Source organism: Pungitius pungitius, chromosome 15 (genome assembly GCF_949316345.1).
Source record: "Pungitius pungitius chromosome 15, fPunPun2.1, whole genome shotgun sequence".
Classification (NCBI taxonomy): domain Eukaryota; kingdom Metazoa; phylum Chordata; class Actinopteri; order Perciformes; family Gasterosteidae; genus Pungitius; species Pungitius pungitius.
In genome coordinates, this window is record NC_084914.1 from 8,156,442 (window position 1) to 8,173,027 (window position 16,586).

At 42.4% G+C, this 16,586-nt stretch overlaps 3 protein-coding genes across 5 annotated transcripts; 2 read left to right on the forward strand and 1 right to left on the reverse strand.

Moving 5' to 3' along the window:
• The first annotated feature begins 666 nt into the window (after positions 1-666).
• On the forward strand, positions 667-7,688 carry LOC119209553 (protein crumbs homolog 1-like). The gene is made up of 7 exons (XM_062557855.1): positions 667-921; positions 1,203-2,168; positions 3,454-4,004; positions 4,125-4,290; positions 4,995-5,913; positions 6,029-6,070; positions 6,722-7,688. Exons 1-7 carry the CDS (start codon positions 873-875, stop codon positions 6,969-6,971), a joined length of 2,943 nt encoding a protein of 980 aa, XP_062413839.1. The 5' UTR covers positions 667-872; the 3' UTR covers positions 6,972-7,688.
• Positions 7,689-8,256: 568 nt separating this feature from the next.
• LOC119209699 (sentrin-specific protease 5-like) lies at positions 8,257-12,964 on the reverse strand. 3 transcript variants are annotated; one of them, XM_037459192.2, is made up of 11 exons: positions 12,730-12,961; positions 12,011-12,052; positions 10,964-11,875; positions 10,776-10,881; positions 10,210-10,357; positions 10,052-10,099; positions 9,588-9,665; positions 8,913-9,050; positions 8,699-8,782; positions 8,540-8,590; positions 8,262-8,450 (listed from the first exon to the last, which is right to left on the reverse strand). In XM_037459192.2, exons 3-11 carry the CDS (start codon positions 11,724-11,726, stop codon positions 8,334-8,336), a joined length of 1,533 nt encoding a protein of 510 aa, XP_037315089.2. In that variant the 5' UTR covers positions 11,727-11,875; positions 12,011-12,052; positions 12,730-12,961; the 3' UTR covers positions 8,262-8,333. The 3 variants fall into 3 exon arrangements, with proteins under 3 accessions (XP_037315090.2, XP_037315089.2, XP_037315088.2); XM_037459191.2 differs by having other exon boundaries at positions 10,964-12,052; XM_037459193.2 differs by having other exon boundaries at positions 8,257-8,450; positions 10,210-10,284; positions 10,964-12,964.
• An 858-nt stretch (positions 12,965-13,822) lies between these two features.
• On the forward strand, positions 13,823-16,186 carry LOC119209139 (alpha-2-HS-glycoprotein-like). The gene is made up of 7 exons (XM_037458197.2): positions 13,823-14,109; positions 14,418-14,525; positions 14,661-14,742; positions 14,845-14,999; positions 15,095-15,190; positions 15,465-15,536; positions 15,624-16,186. The coding sequence occupies exons 1-7, from the start codon at positions 13,912-13,914 to the stop codon at positions 16,041-16,043; spliced, it is 1,131 nt and encodes a 376-aa protein (XP_037314094.2). The 5' UTR covers positions 13,823-13,911; the 3' UTR covers positions 16,044-16,186.
• Positions 16,187-16,586: the final 400 nt, after the last annotated feature.

Here is a 16,586-nt window from a genome sequence, read left to right on the forward strand (position 1 = left end):
AGTTAAATAGGTTTCCAATTGCAGTGACCCAGTGGTTTTAAATTGTAGCCTTAAAACTTTTATTTAAGTTTATTATTTGTGGTCAAACCCCGTCTTTGTTTATGATATGAGTCTTGATTATAAATGTAATGTAAAAAAATAAAATAAAACAGCTTTATTAATATGTATAATTCCAAAAAAACAAATCCTGGGCCATTGTATACTCTCGATGCCATTGTAGAGCCAAGTGCAAAGCAACTAACACTCAAACGAACAGTACGTATTGGCAATGAGCCAATAGAAGGCTCTTAAGGCTCTTCAAATTAATCATTACTGACGTCAGTGACTTTTTAATGGCAAAAATACCTCCCACATCAGATCCACTAGTCTACTTCTTTGCGAGACTGGCCCTCAGTCCAGCCAACTATAGCAGCCAATTAACTGAGCACACACTCAGTAATACACATGCATCTATGTGCAAACGTGTTTTTTAAGTTTTTCGATGTTTTTGATATTTTAAAATATGTTATATTATATAGGCCTATTTCCTTATATAGAAGACAGAATTTGTAACAAAGACAGAACACATTCTGCTGAACCTCTTCTAAGGCTAGGTTAAAGCTATCTCTCACTCACAATTTTTGGAGTTGCTCGAATTAGCCCTCACTGGATGAACCTCATGCCTCGCAAACACATTTAATGTATAAGACGTCGTAAGTGCATTAGCCTAATCCATCCAACAAGGCTTGCGCTGCTCAACGCATTTCAGTGAGCGCATGGTGGAGGAGCATAGCTGAAGATGGAGCTGCACACACAAGACCTCCAATCCTGTCTTTGACCAAATTAATATACTGCCAAGCATCTAATTATTTGGAGGACTTTGTTTGAGGACAATGTTGAGATTCAGTTTGCAAGTGTGGATGTTATTGTCACTTTATGCAGGTAATGTTTAGATTCCTTTTTTGGCTGAGGTGTCTATCAGGTGTCTAGCACATTGCAAAACATGCAACATGCAACTGCAACTACAGTTGTTTTACAACGGTCTAGTTTTTCAGGATTTGAATTAAGTAATTCAATTTATGTATTTTATTGTTGTTGTTTTGAGTTCTCATCATTAGTCTATTTTTTTGTGTTACACGTGTTTTTAAAAAATGCTGGCAGTTTCATTTTTGTTGATAGATTCCTTTTAAGAAGTTAAAATTTGTCTGCTTACGTCATTCCAGGGACTTTCTCTGTTGAAGACATCAACGGATGTCAACAGCTGCCATGCCAAAACGGTGGTGTTTGTGAGAGCCACAGCGGGGGGTTCAGATGCCTTTGCTCCCAACAACGCCAAAACGGGCACCTTTATGGAGGAGAAAACTGCTCATCTGCACTTTCAGTGTGTGACGACAACCAATGTGAGAATGGGGGAGTATGCTCCCCATCACTTGTCAACGATCCGCACACATGCGTCTGCCCTGCCGGCTTCACGGGGCCTCGATGCCAGACCCCCACCGTCTTCTCGTTGGAGTCCCGAGGCTTCATGTACATAGAGACTCAGCTCCTACACCAAGACGTTCCTCTTAATGTGACATTCAGCTTCAGGACAGCGAGACCGGTCGGCACCCTCTTGCAGCGCAGAGTGGACGACTTGCTCCTCAGCGTTGAGCTGATGGATGGGCACCTCGCCCTCCGCAGTCTCAGGGGTCAAGGCTCCCGCACACTGGTTCAGGAGCTGCCACAGTACTTGTCCGGCAAAGAGTGGCACACGGTGGAAGCATCTCTGGGCGGCGTGGTCAGCCTCATCCGGTTGCTCTGCACGGAAGGGAACTGCACCCGAGACCACAGCGCTAAAGTCCCGCTGCTCGAGCCGGCCTCGGCGCTCCCCGCGGCGGGAGCAGTTCGCCAAAGCCTCTTCATAGGAGCAGCCGGTGGGAGCCGGGCTTCGGGCAGAGTGGCGGATGAAGCAGACCACCCGCCTCCTTTCCTGGGCTGCTTCAGAGATGTGTTTGTGGACTCCCATCTGGTGTTGCCTGCTGTATTAGCAGAAGCTTCAGACGTCCATGAGAACATCACCGTGGGGTGCAGCAACAAAGACAAGTGCGATGAAGGTCCGTGTCACAACCGAGGGCGCTGTGTCAGCCTCGGCTGGAGGAGCTACAGGTGCGAGTGCCACAGGCCCTACGAGGGAACCAACTGTGAAGATGGTAAGATGTTCACACACGCTGTAATCGCTTCAAGTAGTTTCAAAGTTATTGAAACAAAATGAATGAACCAGGAAGTTCTGTTCTCAGAATCTTCCCTCTGCACATTAAAATTACAGGGTTAAAATAAGATAAGGAGTAAACTTTGTCTGGACATCTAACACGTTTAATTTATGAAATAGTGGAGATATGACGACAAGAGTCTTCAAGGATGATGAAACTGAGTTATGATGTGTTTCTGTCCGTGTTTTAAATTAGGACTGGATTCACATAAAGGATGATTCTTAACTGAATAATAAGATATATCTAGAAATATTTTGACTGACTCTAAAAAGCATGTGAAGTGTTTTTTCATCAATGGCAGCATTCCCTTGGCGAATCTGCTGAGATAATTACTGGAAGACATGCTGTAAAAACAGAAATAGGTCAAGTGAGGTTGAACTTCAGTCATTGGAGATACCTCAGCTGGAAAGCATCCCAGCAGGATGATACTTTTAGTCAGACTTTAAAGGAGCTTAAAGAGTCAGTAGAAATAGCACCGTGTTCAGCCAAACAGTCATGCAATTAGATGGCACTCAGCAACACTTGGGCTGGGGATTAAAAAAACGTGGGTTTCAGAGGCTCACCTGGCATGCCTTTAGTTTGATGAATTAGGGAGTCTTTTGGGTCACGCATGCAGGGTGGTTTAGGTGGCTGATTTTCTCAGACGCTTCTCCTTTTAATGAACAAAGAGCATTTTTCATTGTCAAAGCAGAGCTGAAAACAGACCCTCACTTGTCAGTCAATACGGGCTCTCAGCGGGTGGGTGACTGGGTATGGTCTATACAAATGATGACTGCAGGAGTTTTTAACTCTCAGGAAGGAAATTAAATGATACGATCAATATAGACCCTTTCATTGCAATTCTGTTGATAAGGAAACCGCTTTGGTTCCTGTTGGCTTCCTGTGAGCTCTTGCATTAACAAAGGTGTTAATGCTTTTAAGTTGATGCATATTTCTGTGTATAAGTTGCATAAGTGTACAGTAAAAAAAAAGTGTAACATCAACAAATTGCAGTTTTTTGGTATTTTGTGCTTTTCAGCTGCCAGTTGAGGACTAAGCTTAATGGCTGCAGCTTTCTAATTAATAGACAACATATAAGTGGTTTCAATCCTCTCATTTAAATCGTGTTAAGAGAGTAAATAAGCGTATTTTACAAGCATATCATCATATTTGTTTCAATTGGAAGCTAGTTTTGTTCCAGTGTGACTTAGATGGCTTTTTCTCTCTCTTCCTTGTCCCCACGCAGAGTACATGACAGCAAGGTTTGGAAATAAAGACCTGGGGAGTTATGCTGTCTTCTCATTGGACGATGACCCATGTGATGCCGTGACTATATCCATGTTCATTCGCACCAGACAAGCCAGCGGGCTTCTCCTCATTCTGGCCAATAGCACAAGCCAGTACCTCCGCCTGTGGCGGGAAGAGGGAAGGGTCAAAGTTCAAGTCAACAACTTTGAGACCCTCATTGGTCAGGGTGCAGTCGATGATGGCCACTTCCATTTGGTGACTGTAAAGCTGGAAGGAATGGCAGCCATGTTGATCCAGTCAGCCCAGAGCTGGGGCTCCATCCCCATCAGGCCCATCCAAACGCATCCCGGGGACCTGGTCTTTGTTGGGGGGCTACCAGACGCGAGGGCCTCTGCCTCATTTGGTGGCTACTTTAAGGGGTGCGTCCAGGATCTGAGGATAAACAGCAAGCCGCTGCCGTTCTTTCCCATCGCAGCTCCAGTGGAATCCTACAGCCTGGAGAACATCGTCAACGTTGCACAGGGATGCAGCAGCGAGGATGCCTGCGCTGTGAGTCATTTTGTGGTCTTTAATAAGCTTGTGCCACATTAGCATTCCTTTTCTGCACTCATAAGGGCCGAGTCACGTGGCTAGTCTTTATTTTGTTTTCCGTTGTTTTCTCTCCATAAGGTCAACCCCTGCCTCAACGGGGGAGTCTGTTACTCCATGTGGGACGATTTCATCTGTAACTGCCCCCCCAACACTGCAGGGCAGCGGTGCCAGGAGGTGAAATGGTGTGAGCTGTCTCCCTGCCCCGCCATGGCTGTTTGTCAGCCCCTCTCTCGGGGCTTTGAATGTGAGTGAGATGACAACAGGTTGTTGCACTATTCCTGTCTTGGAAAGAACATTGTCTAACAAATGCATGGGATTAAAAGGTCTCATTGACTCTCTCAGAAAGGCTGAGGTAGCCTGACACTAAAAACATTGCCGAGACCCACAATGAATGTGTGTGCCTTACATAATACTGGCCTATTTCTGATGCAGTGAATGGACTCTCCACAGTCTCACTGGTGGGGGGCTCCGATTAATTACAGTGTGACTGATTACAGAAGAGAACAGCTTCAAGGCAGAGATCCTGCACGGGATTCCTGTAAGAGGTTGTAATCCCTGGTGGGATTAAGTGTATGATGGCTAGTCTTCCTGGAGGTGTCACATGTTTACAAAGAGAAAAGGAGCTTTCGATTGAGAGTAGCTGTCAAAGACACTTTGACATTGTATGTGTTGGAGGCCTTTTCTCACTGTTTTCTGTGGATTCTGTGGATACTGTACTTTAGGAAACATAATCGTTAGAAGTTGATACGGATGCAACATGCTTGAAACATTTAACCTGAGAGGAACTGCATTAGGTGACTCTTTAAGGTTTTGAAACCTTTAGGTCTTCAGAAGCTTTATTGTTCAGCTCGGGGTAATTATAGTAAGAATGGGTACTATGTCCTGGCACTGGAATAAATAAGAAATCTCATTTCAGCTCATTAAGTCTCTTCCCTATTTCTCCTTCAGGTTTGTCCAATGTGACATTTAGTGTTGAAAGCAGTATCTTGCACTACCAAACCAAGGGGCAGATAAAGCGCGGCCTCAGCAGCGCCTCCCTCCGCTTCCGCACGAGACAGGCCTCTGCCACCTTAATGCATGCCCAGAAGGACTCCGACTACCTCACTGTCTCCCTCCTGAACGCTCATGTGGTCGTGGAGCTCCAGTCAGGGGCCGGCAAGGGTTTCCACAAGGCAACAGTCCAGAGCAAGGGTCTAATCAGCGACGGGGAGTGGCACACTTTGGCGCTCAGCATGGAGAACCCGACGCTCTCAACTTCCAGGTGGATCTTGGCTGTGGACGGAGGCGAGAAGGAGCGGAGCGAGTCCAAAACAGCTGCAGGCAACCTGGATTTTATTAGGGAGGGAGCAGACATTTTCCTGGGAGGACTGAGCGTGGACACCGGGGTGAACCTAACCGGCTGTCTGGGCCCAGTGGAGATCGGAGGCCTTGCCCTCCCTTTCTACTTGAACACTGAGTTGAAGCTCCCCAGGCCTCAGGAGGAGAAGCTTACGAGGACAAACGCCGACCGCCAGCCACGGCACGGCTGCTGGGGAGCCAGCGTGTGTGCGCCCAACCCTTGTAACAACGAGGGCGCGTGTGAGGACCTGTTTGACCTGCACCGCTGCACGTGTTCCTCTGAGTGGACGGGTCCACTCTGTCAACATCCTACAGACACTTGCTTCTCCAGCCCTTGCGTCCACGGCCACTGCATCAACCTGCGCGGGGCATTCGAGTGTGCGTGTGAGCCGGGGTTCAGCGGGGAACGGTGCGAGGCGGAGGTGGATATCTGCGAATACAGCAAATGCAGCCGAGGCGCCTCGTGCCTCCGAGGTTTCAATGGCTACGCGTGTCTCTGCCCTCAGAATCTGACCGGAGAATACTGCGAGTGAGTTGTTCCACATTTGTCATTATCGCTGTGGCATGAAGTTCTTCAGTGGGATCCATGTGTGATCGGTGCATGACCGCTGAGTTGTTCTGATTTACAAACGGGTCTCTTACAGGAGGAAGATTCCTGAAATCCCATGGTACATTGAGACCAAGCCGTAAGTGCTTTTACAGAAAATGTTTAATAAAAACATACCTCCATTGTTTCAGTTAATGCAGTAACTATTGAATCCACCAATGCAAAGCGGGAAGCCATTGATATTTCTTGCTGTGTTCTTTTATTTTGTCAAGACTCCCTCAGTTGCCTGTATCTACATGCACGGGTACAAGATGGGACTACAGCTGCTTTAATGGAGGAAACTGCTCAGAAGCAGACGACAGCTGTTTCTGCCTGTCCGGGTTCACAGGACAGTGGTAGGACTCGCACTACCAATTTCATTGTCTTTGCCGATCTCGCCGTTTCTCGACCCTGGAGGTCCACACCACGTGGCCCCACATGGGGGTCGCTAAACCCAGAATGAGCCCCTCAGAGTTCATTTAAATATTTTTCCACTTTTTACTTTTAGCATTGACATCAGTCAGTTAGCAAATAACTGTATACATGAGAATGATGAGAAGCTAAATATCAGGGTAGTGAGCCAGACAAGCTCATCAAAACCTAGCCGGACATTTGATTTTTAAACCAGCAACTTAATGGTTTTCTTTCAATCTGACTGCATCGTTGTGTTTAGATGTATTTAGAGTTGTTCTAAATGGTGCATTTTGTTATTTTTGTTCCATAACCACTTCTGTGCTACGTTTCCCTGCAGGTGTGAGAAGGATGTGGATGAATGCGCCTCGGACCCATGTATGAACGGAGGCTTCTGCATCAACTATGTAAACCGTTTTGAGTGCGTGTGTGACATGAATTACTCAGGAGTACACTGCCAAATGGACGTCAGTGACTTCTACCTGTACCTCTTCTTGGGACTGTGGCAGAACCTCTTCCAGCTGGTGTCCTACCTTGTGATACGCCTCGACGATGAGCCAGAAATTGACTGGGGATTCTACATCAATTAGGCCCCCGACTCAAGAATGATCAAATTGGACTGAACTTGGTCAGCGCAGAGATTGAATTGGAGTACATTTGAGCAAATACAGTACCCAGCGTGATCAGGATCTAGTATGAAAGTACATCAGCCAATCAGTGATACTTTATACTTAAGGAAGAACAGAGCCAGATGATCGATCGGTCAATTCAGGTTTATTGCTCTCAAAATGAAGTCAAACCCACAAAGGTCAGGATTCTCAGGTAGAAAAGAGGCACACATGCATTACCTAAACATTGTGCAAAACTATATTCCATTAGCTCTAGTGTACTGACGAGGACTGTGTCTTGTGAACAGATGTATTTGCTAATGAATATGAATTGATCAATACAGTATCTATGGTTTCTACATCAAATATTCCATAATGAAAACCACACACGCATTAGAGACTGTCTTGTGCCTTAAGTTGCGACTTTTTATATATCGAGTACAGCTTTCTTATCAGTATGTGTGATTAACTGTTCGGGACACACTAAATCCGGTATAATCTACTAGATACAAATAAAATACCGGTCTATTGCTAGGAATTTGTGTTTTAACAAATATTTATGTACCCTAGTATGAATTGAAAAGGCTATTCTGTATGCGTTGCTTACAGAATTCGATCTTTAAATGAAAATATAAACATGTTGTGTAATTTTGCAAGTGATTTTATTTACAACTTCATAAACATAATTCCATTGTCCAAATAAACAACTCCAATTTTCTATACAAACAAAATAGAATAACAGGCATGTATTTATCTGGTGCTTACAGGTAAACTACGATGCAAACAAAGAAAAGTAAAAATAATGTGCAAATAAGGTGAGTAGATATCAGAATAACAGACAAGGACCCTGAAAGATGAGATCAAATTGGAGAGGCAGTTTCTCGGGAAGGCTCTGTGGTGCACTGTAGTTGTGAACTCCAAGTCAAAAAGTCTCACTGGGACATGTAGAGGTCTTTCTTTAAAAAAAAAAACATTACTGACCATATAAATACAGAAATCATACAAAGACTTAGCATGATCATCACACCTGGTATAAGACACCAGCCGTGGCACTCACCGTGCAGAGCTTCTGCTCATTAGAAGCACTACATTGACATCGACCGCAGTGTGAACTGTTGATTTCCTACAACAATCAAAAGCAGCAGCGCGCGCACACACACACACACACACACACACACACACACACACACACACACACACACACACACACACACACACACACACACACACACACACACACACACACACACACACACACACACACACACACACACACACACACACACACACACACACACACACACACACACACACACACACACACACACACACCTGAAAGAGTCTTCAGGGTTGTTCGTGGATTTTACAGTCACAGAGCTCTTTGTAGATCCTCTTGCGTATCTTTGGTATGTCCCTCTGTGAAAACTGCAGTGGTTTTGCTAAAGCAAGGCATCTACAGTACTGTAAAGAACACAGAACGTGTGGCTTGAGTCTAGGGACTTCAAAACAATCAAACATCAGATTTTAAGTTTAAAAAAACATATTGGTACCTCCAAGATAAAAACCCCACAGTCATTTTCATTGGTCTGCTGAGGGATTATCTGTAAGGGGCGACAGGGGGAGAAGTCATGTTAAGTCATGTTTCAATCCCTTGGGCCATTTGGATTTTGTAGTCTACCATGACGGCCTAAAAGACATGAAGAAAATACCTCATCATATGACACTTCCCAACCACTTTCAAAATCGGAATGCTTCTTCTCCTTTGCTTCGGTCATCAAGTATTTCAGGATGTTCTATCATGAGAGAAGCATGACAAAGTACTATTACTGAGTTTACTACAAAAATCTCATTTTATCTTGGAAAAGACACCGGCATGTTTATGTCGTTTGTTGGATTGACCAAAACAAACAAATATTAAATTACCCTTGCAACCTTCTGGAGTGTGATTCCTTGAGAGTCGTAAAGACAGATCTTTTTTTTGTCGATGTCAGCTGTCACCAGACACCAGTGAACTTCCAGGTGGACGGGCACCAAAAGCAAACTCTTAGAAAACAAATCCACCTGTGCAAGGAAGATTGGGTTAAAGCTACTTTAAGATGTCACTAGGCATAAAATGTTAACTTCTCTTCTTCTAGTATGTCTCATAAAAATAAAAAATAAAACATTGGGCAGGAATAGTTTAGTAGTTTTTTTTTAACAATTTCATGAATAGTCATAGCGACAAAATGTAATTAAAGGCTAAATTTAGTCATAAAACGTAATGTATGTTGTGTGTCAATATATCAGAAATGTCATTTAAAAGTAAGAACATGTCATGCAAAAATAAAATAAATGAATCACACAAAAGCCATAGTATGAAGCGTAGAAAGTCACTAAAAGTCATGTAAAAAATGCCTTCAAAATGTCAATAGTATAGTAGGCCATGAGAAGGAAGAATCTAAACTTCATGGCACAATGCGTGAAAAAACATCTTCAGTATAGTCTCACGAAAGGCAAAAAAGTATGTCAACCTGTGTCTTCTGGTGCTAATTTAATCATGTGGACTTCAAACTTTGGAAATCACACAAATCATTAAAGCACTTCCATCTTAGACCTAACCTGCTTCGTCCATCTCTTAACACCATCATAACCTTTAGTCATGAGCTGCCTGTGGAAGAAGCTGTTGAGAAAATGGACCTGATGGGACAAGGAGAAAGATCTAAATTAAATTAGTCGTACACCAATTATTTGTCGGGAAAAAATGGGTTGCATACTACTTAGATCATGATTAACAGTTTATGAAAATAAATAAACCTCATCCTGGTAGCACTTTTTCTAGCAATGTTAAGCACAATTCTGTGATTAGAGAAACAGATGACAACTTTGAAGGAAATCCCTCAATGCGACCAAGAAACAGTCCTACAAATAACTTTGTAAAGACACAACTGATCCTTTTCATTTCAAACATATCACCCGTTAGTTAATACCAGGAATGACAATAAACATTATTTATACATTTTAATATTCATCTTACAATAGAAAGAGGGTTAGGGAACAAACGTGATATCCAGGCAGAAGATTACCTGGTGATGGGAAGATTCCAGAATTAATTCTCCGTACATGTTGATGACCTAAGAAGAAACAATTAAGTAAAAGTTACACTGAGCAGAACTATTCAGGCTTTGTGCATCACGTTTATGTTTTTCCAATCAAAGCACGAAGGAGGCTTTTAGATGATGACCTGGTCGTTGAGCCAGTTCTGATCTGCCAGTGTGGACAAGTCATCCAGTGTCAGTGTGTGCTTCTTGTAGACCACCTGGAAGGAGGGAACAGGCTTCTGAACAATGGCAGTTTGGTATTTGATAACTTCTGAGAAGATGACCTTTTTCCTGCACAGACAGAAGAATACAATATAATCGGCCCAGGGATGAAATCATGACAGATTCACCACCTTCTACCACACTATTTACTCAGACCAAACCTCTCTTCAAATTTGATCTCAAATAGAAATCAGAAAAGTGTTGTTGCTTCATCTTGTGTGCTTGCCATCACTGTTGAGTTAGAAAAATCTGTTCACAGACTGACAAGAGACAGCTGGCAAATTACTCAAACCTTTGGTGGTAGAACTACCGTAGGTGTCACCGGGACATTATTTGACACACGGAGGATGAAAACAATACATGATTGCGTGATTGCAGCTGGTATTTATCGTTGTTGAGATATGATATATTCATCACGTGAACTGAGAGATTTAAATGATTCAAAGTTATTCAAGACAGTAGGATTCATATGTTTGACAAAATGTACCTGTCGCTGAAATCGGTGTGGAACTTCCTCTCCAGATGTCTCAAAATGTCTCCCTTGTGTAGTGGGATGAAACATCCATACATTCTGTGGAATTCCTTAAGAAATTCTATCAAGACATGGAAAAAAATGTTATTTCAAAAATCAGAAGTGAAATTAAAAAAAAATTATAAAAAAGAAAAAACACATACCATGGATTTCCCGTCTTAGAACACCGATATCAGTTTGAGAAGTCTTTCTACCAGTGATTCTCTCTTGGGCGACTTGGTCCGTCACATGCTCCGGACCTGGAGCGACAGCTGTGAATTGTCTTGAAGGGCCGTCAACATCAGGCCTCTGAACTGGTACCATTGTCCCTGGTTCTTTCAAATGTGCAGTTAAAACACCTGCGTTGCTTTCTGTACTCAACAGGGTTTGAACAGTGTGTGGCAGCTTTAAAGACTCCGTCATTTCACCGAACTGCACATGCGCTTTAGTTGTCGGATTTGGCGGTGTAGCCGCGGCGGGCACGATTGGACCGAAGTCACACGCAGAAACATTTGTGTCCATAACCACAGCGTGCAACGAAGTGGAAGCGTTCAGCGGTTCTGGCGAATTGACCGAGTCACAAAGCTTCAGCGGGGAATTCTTCTCTTTGAGCAGCTCTGAAGCTCCAGTATCAGACACGAGAGGTGACACAAGAACGGATTCTCTAAGTGAATTTTCTACATTTAATGTGTGGTACATTCTGACTTTGCGTTTCCTTTTCTCTGACCGTGTTGTTACAGTGTTTGAGGGGCCAAAGCATATCCCACAAGCTCTTTTCTTTGTTCTGAATATCCCAATCCGTCGGGTCTCCCTCCGCTTTCTCCACATCCAAAGCTGTAATTTACAACACATGCGTGTCTTGGCTGGCCTGGAGAGACGAGAAACTCCCTTGACTGAAGATGGGAATCCCTTTTTTCTGCAGTGCATCTCAGAGGGGCTACTTAGGGTTGACGATGAGGAGTCACGTGACAGTGTGGTGGTTTTCTTTTCAGCTGCTGTGGAGCCAGATGTACGTCCAACAGCTCATGTGCAGCAACGCAGGAACAGGAGTCAATGTCGTCTTGTCCGTGGTTCATCTTTACAAAATGTCGGTTTAAAAAATAGATTTAAATTGGTTTGATACTTCCAAGTCAGATGCTGCCAACTGAGCCAGTGTGGACTTTTTGGAGGCTGTTGTATTTGTAGGATTGACAGAGATTTTCAAAGCTTACTTGATTGTTTGTCTTTGCTTTTGCTCCCCCTTCTGGTGGCTTCTTCATTAGAGTAATCAACAATCGGAACAATTGCTGCAATACAAAATGGATTTGTTATTTAAGACAGGGCTCCTGTGGTTTAATCTCACTTTTAAAGGTGGTTGCCGTCAGCAGTCAGTTTTTCTCGGAATTCCGAGGATAACGAACATTAAGTGGAAGTTAAAAGGAATTTAGTAGAATTACTCCACTACTTTAGTGGAGGGCACAATCAGTTCCCTTTTATCGGCTGCTTGCATGTTAACACATACGTGATGATAATAATTAAACCGCTGATAAATGTACCATAATAAAACCGTAAACACTCCGTTGCATAGAGGAACTGCCCACTTCTTTCATCAAACTCCAAACTTGGAAGCTTCGCAGACACGTGTGCACACATTACTTAGTGACAGCTGTTGTCATATCGTTTTAAGTCAAAGCCAGGAGCTGAGAAACGTGACGGTTATGAATATATTCTTAAAAGGTTGTCAATATTTTGCGTAGCAGTTTTAAAACTCTGGGCAACACTTGCCAATAACACATACTAATAACTAACCCAATAATTTCCACTCCTCCAGACTCAGGTTTTACCCAGTCTCGTACGTGTTCCTCTTCACACGTGTTGGCACGAAAACACTCTAATAAGCTAAATTCGCTAACGTTAACATGGGTGGGTAATAAATGTGGGTGGGCCCTACCGTTACTGCCTCGTTTACCTCATTGGAACTTCGAAATGGGATGAACTATGGTCAAATTAGAGTCCAGCCTTTTCAACTACTTGGTGAATAGTGTACTATTAGTTCAATGGACCATTTTTAGCTGTTTTATCCTCTCAAGCTGCAGCGCACTTAGCAGCGTTGATACAATGCATTCGACATTGAGTCGCGTGTGGAATGCGTCATTGTTCTGCTGGCCAATCAGAATTCACTGAGGAAAAATTGTCAGAGGTAGCGACACTGGCAGCATTAAGCAATGTTTTTGAAGGAATCGCTATTTCCTTAGTACAAAAATAATATCCCTAATTTGTGTTTTTGGTGGTGCATTTTTAGTAGCCAAAACATAAATATCTGCTAATTTTCTGACTATGAATCATTTAGCACTATCATTTTGTCTTTCACGGTTAAATCAACAAAAAAGACCTGATTGAACCTTCGAGGACGCCCACTTTGTTTTGACAGCTTACCAGTTGGGCATGGACTATACAGCAAAAATAACCACAATATGTGAATGATCACTCTCATTGAAACTAGAGTTTACATGGCGTCTCATTATTGACTCTTTTGCAGGATGTAAAAAAAGAATGTGAAAAAAATGAACAATTCTTGAATTTTTTCATCTGTCAGGAGCCCCGGTCTAACCCTAAAATGCACTTGTGTATTGTGCAAACTGACAAATACAGACCAAATAAGTGGTCGGAAGCGATGATAGTCTCTGTCCCTCAACTATGGCCCCATGTTGGCAAATATCCTTGTTGCTGAGGATCATAGATTAAGTCACTGTTTCTACTAGTCACACAATATGTGGGTTTGAACATGAATCTCTTTATATATTTCCTATTATATTGCAGTCAAGAAGTATTCATGTCAGATCTATTCACAGCCTTAGACTGGAAATCACAGAGTGAGATGTTGTATATACATATATATCTTAGCATAAAACTCAGTAAATCATTATTGATTTAAACCTTTAGACTTATTTGTTTTGGCAGCAATCCTAAAATGGAGTTTAACTCACAGTTCACATGGGGATGATGGTGTTTGTCTTGGCTCAGTTTTGTTGGTTAAAAAACAGAATATATACCCTCTTGGCTGCATGGATTCCCCCCATACCCTTATCTGCTGAACTGCTACCATAGCTCTGCGTGTGCGTCTCTTACAGAAATGAATTTCCTGACCACCACTTTGATTCTGGGACTCGTTGCGGGGCTATGGGCTCAGATCAACGTGATACGGCCAAAGTGTGACTCCGTCGAAGCAGAGGAGGCTGCTCTGGTGGCTCAAGATTACCTCAATGCCCAGCACACTCATGGCTACAAGTATGTACTGAATAGGATTGAAGATATCAAGATACATACTAAGGTAAGACAGGTGTAGTTCATAGTTGAAGGTAAAAATGTGTATACATGTAGTTAACCTTTCTTTTTTCCAGCTTTTTAGAAACAGAAAAATTGGCAGGCAGTACAAAACTAAATAACTTTTGTTTCTCCATATATGAAAAACCCATTTGTTTGTTTTTTAATGCACATGTCTTTACATATTTCTTTTCTAGAAAGTTTATTAAAAACCATCAACATTTCACTAGGATCTTGCAAGCAAAATTCAGTTCAACCATCATAGGTGGCGGATTTTGAAATGATATAAACATGTAATGTTTTAACTCTCTTTAGCCTGATGGAGACATCTATGTGATGGAAGTTGACCTGCTGGAGACAGACTGTCATGTGTTGGATCCCACACCTCTTGCCAACTGCACAGTCAGACCAAAAATATTAACGGTGAGACTGCATATCAGTAGTGCACAGATGCTCTAAAACACAGACAGATTAATTCAAACTGATGATTTATATAATGATAGAAAATGTCCATATTGACTCTTCTTCTATTCGGACTGACTCTTTGTGTCTCATCAGGCAATAGAAGGAGACTGTGATGTGGTGCTGAAGAAGGTTGGGGGAGTTCTGACGGTCATAGCTTTTAAGTGCAAAACTGATGGTAAATCTTTCTTATCACACTCTACGTGACATCCCCATACGTTCAGAAGTTGCCAGAAGGGTCACCCTATAGACAAAAACCTGCATGCGTCTGTCTTGACAGAATCAACAGAGGACTTGTGTTTGGGTTGTGCTACCCTCCTTCCCCTAAATCACACCGCAGCCCTGGAATTTGTCCAAGCCTCTTTGGCAACCTTCAACAACATGACTGTGAACGTAACATACGCTGTAAAGGAAGTTGGTAGGATGTCATCACAGGTGGGCCCAGACACAGATTGGTTCAATCTCCCCCTGAATGTATGTTTGAAATAGAGTCTGTCAGTATATCAATACTTCTCAATACCTTGTTTCAGGTTGTGTCTCGTGGAGCAATCTATTTTGCAGAATATGTTGTAGCTGAGGCTAATTGCACTAAGGATGTGTGCACGCCCCTGCATGATTCCGTAGCTGTAAGTACAAAGCACAAGCCTTGAAGTTTTAATTAAGCTTTTGTGCATCATCTGTTTTATATTGATGTTTTTATGATTTTTTAATGATTTTTTTTATGATCGTAACTGTAGCACTTTGGGATTTGTTTCAAATGTAAAGTGCATTACAAATAAAATCTATTATTATTGCTGAGCTTCAAAGAATATACATGTCAACAAAAATAGTCCCCTAAATGGTTCAAATACATTGTACATTATTTGAATTCATTGAATGTTTATATATTCTCCCCACTAGGTGCGTGGCTTTTGCACTGCGAGAGGTTTGAGCACTGATCACACAGTGGATTGCAAGATGTTTCCAACTCTGGTAAAGTACCATATTTTAACATCGTCAAAAATCAAACACAAATAAATGTATGCTACAATTAAATGGGTATTGCCTATACACTTTCAGATGCCTGTTGATGCCAAGACTGTAGTAGATTCCAACACTACTGCAGCAGATTCCAACAGCACTGCAGCCATGCCATCAGTGGTCCACATACACCTAAGCAGCCAGTCACCCAAACATGGTCTGAAACACCACCAACTAACAGCTCTACATAACCCTCAACAAAGTGATTTTCTGTCTGCAGAATCAGCCGAGTCAGTTGAAAGGGTAACCCTAGCCTCTACAGTTGCTGCTGCTCATCCTTCTCTAGATAGTATCGCTGGATCATCCTCTGATTCCTCAGCCAGTGCAGAGGTCCCTGTTTTGATGTTCAAAAGAGATTTACCTGCTGCAACCATCTCCTCAGTGATTGACACCACTGCGACTCACACAGATCCCATTGTTCCTGTGCCAGTGTGCCCAGGAAGGGTCAGATTCTTTTGAGTCTTTAGTTCAAAGAGATACTATACCCACTTGCTTTAGCTACACCAGTAGAGTAATTGGGAAATTGTGATCCAACACCAATTTGATACTCTCGTGCATAGCAAACCGAATTGCAATGTATATTAAAGATGTTTTGATTCCAATGGATAAATCTGAAGTCAATGGTTTGTTTATCCATGAATATGTGGCATATACTTTAAGGTAGCAGTCAAGGACAGAATGTTACCCAAGGCCTTTGTTTGAATTAGGATTTTACTAATTAAGGAGTGGTACAAAAATAAATGCAAGTCTTTGTTGAATCAGGCCCCTGACATTCCTATAAACTGTCTTTCCCATATATATCAACTTTTTGAAAAGAGTTAATTTGTTCAACAGATTAAACAATACTTAAATGTATTAAACATCCAAAAGGTCAATATGTAAATATATATGAACATTACCCACAGTAACCTACATTTAATGTAGATACATTTTCTAAAGGCAATATAAAAAGCTTTTCAGGAAAAAGTACCGGTTTGAGGGAATCAATAAAAGGAAACTTTG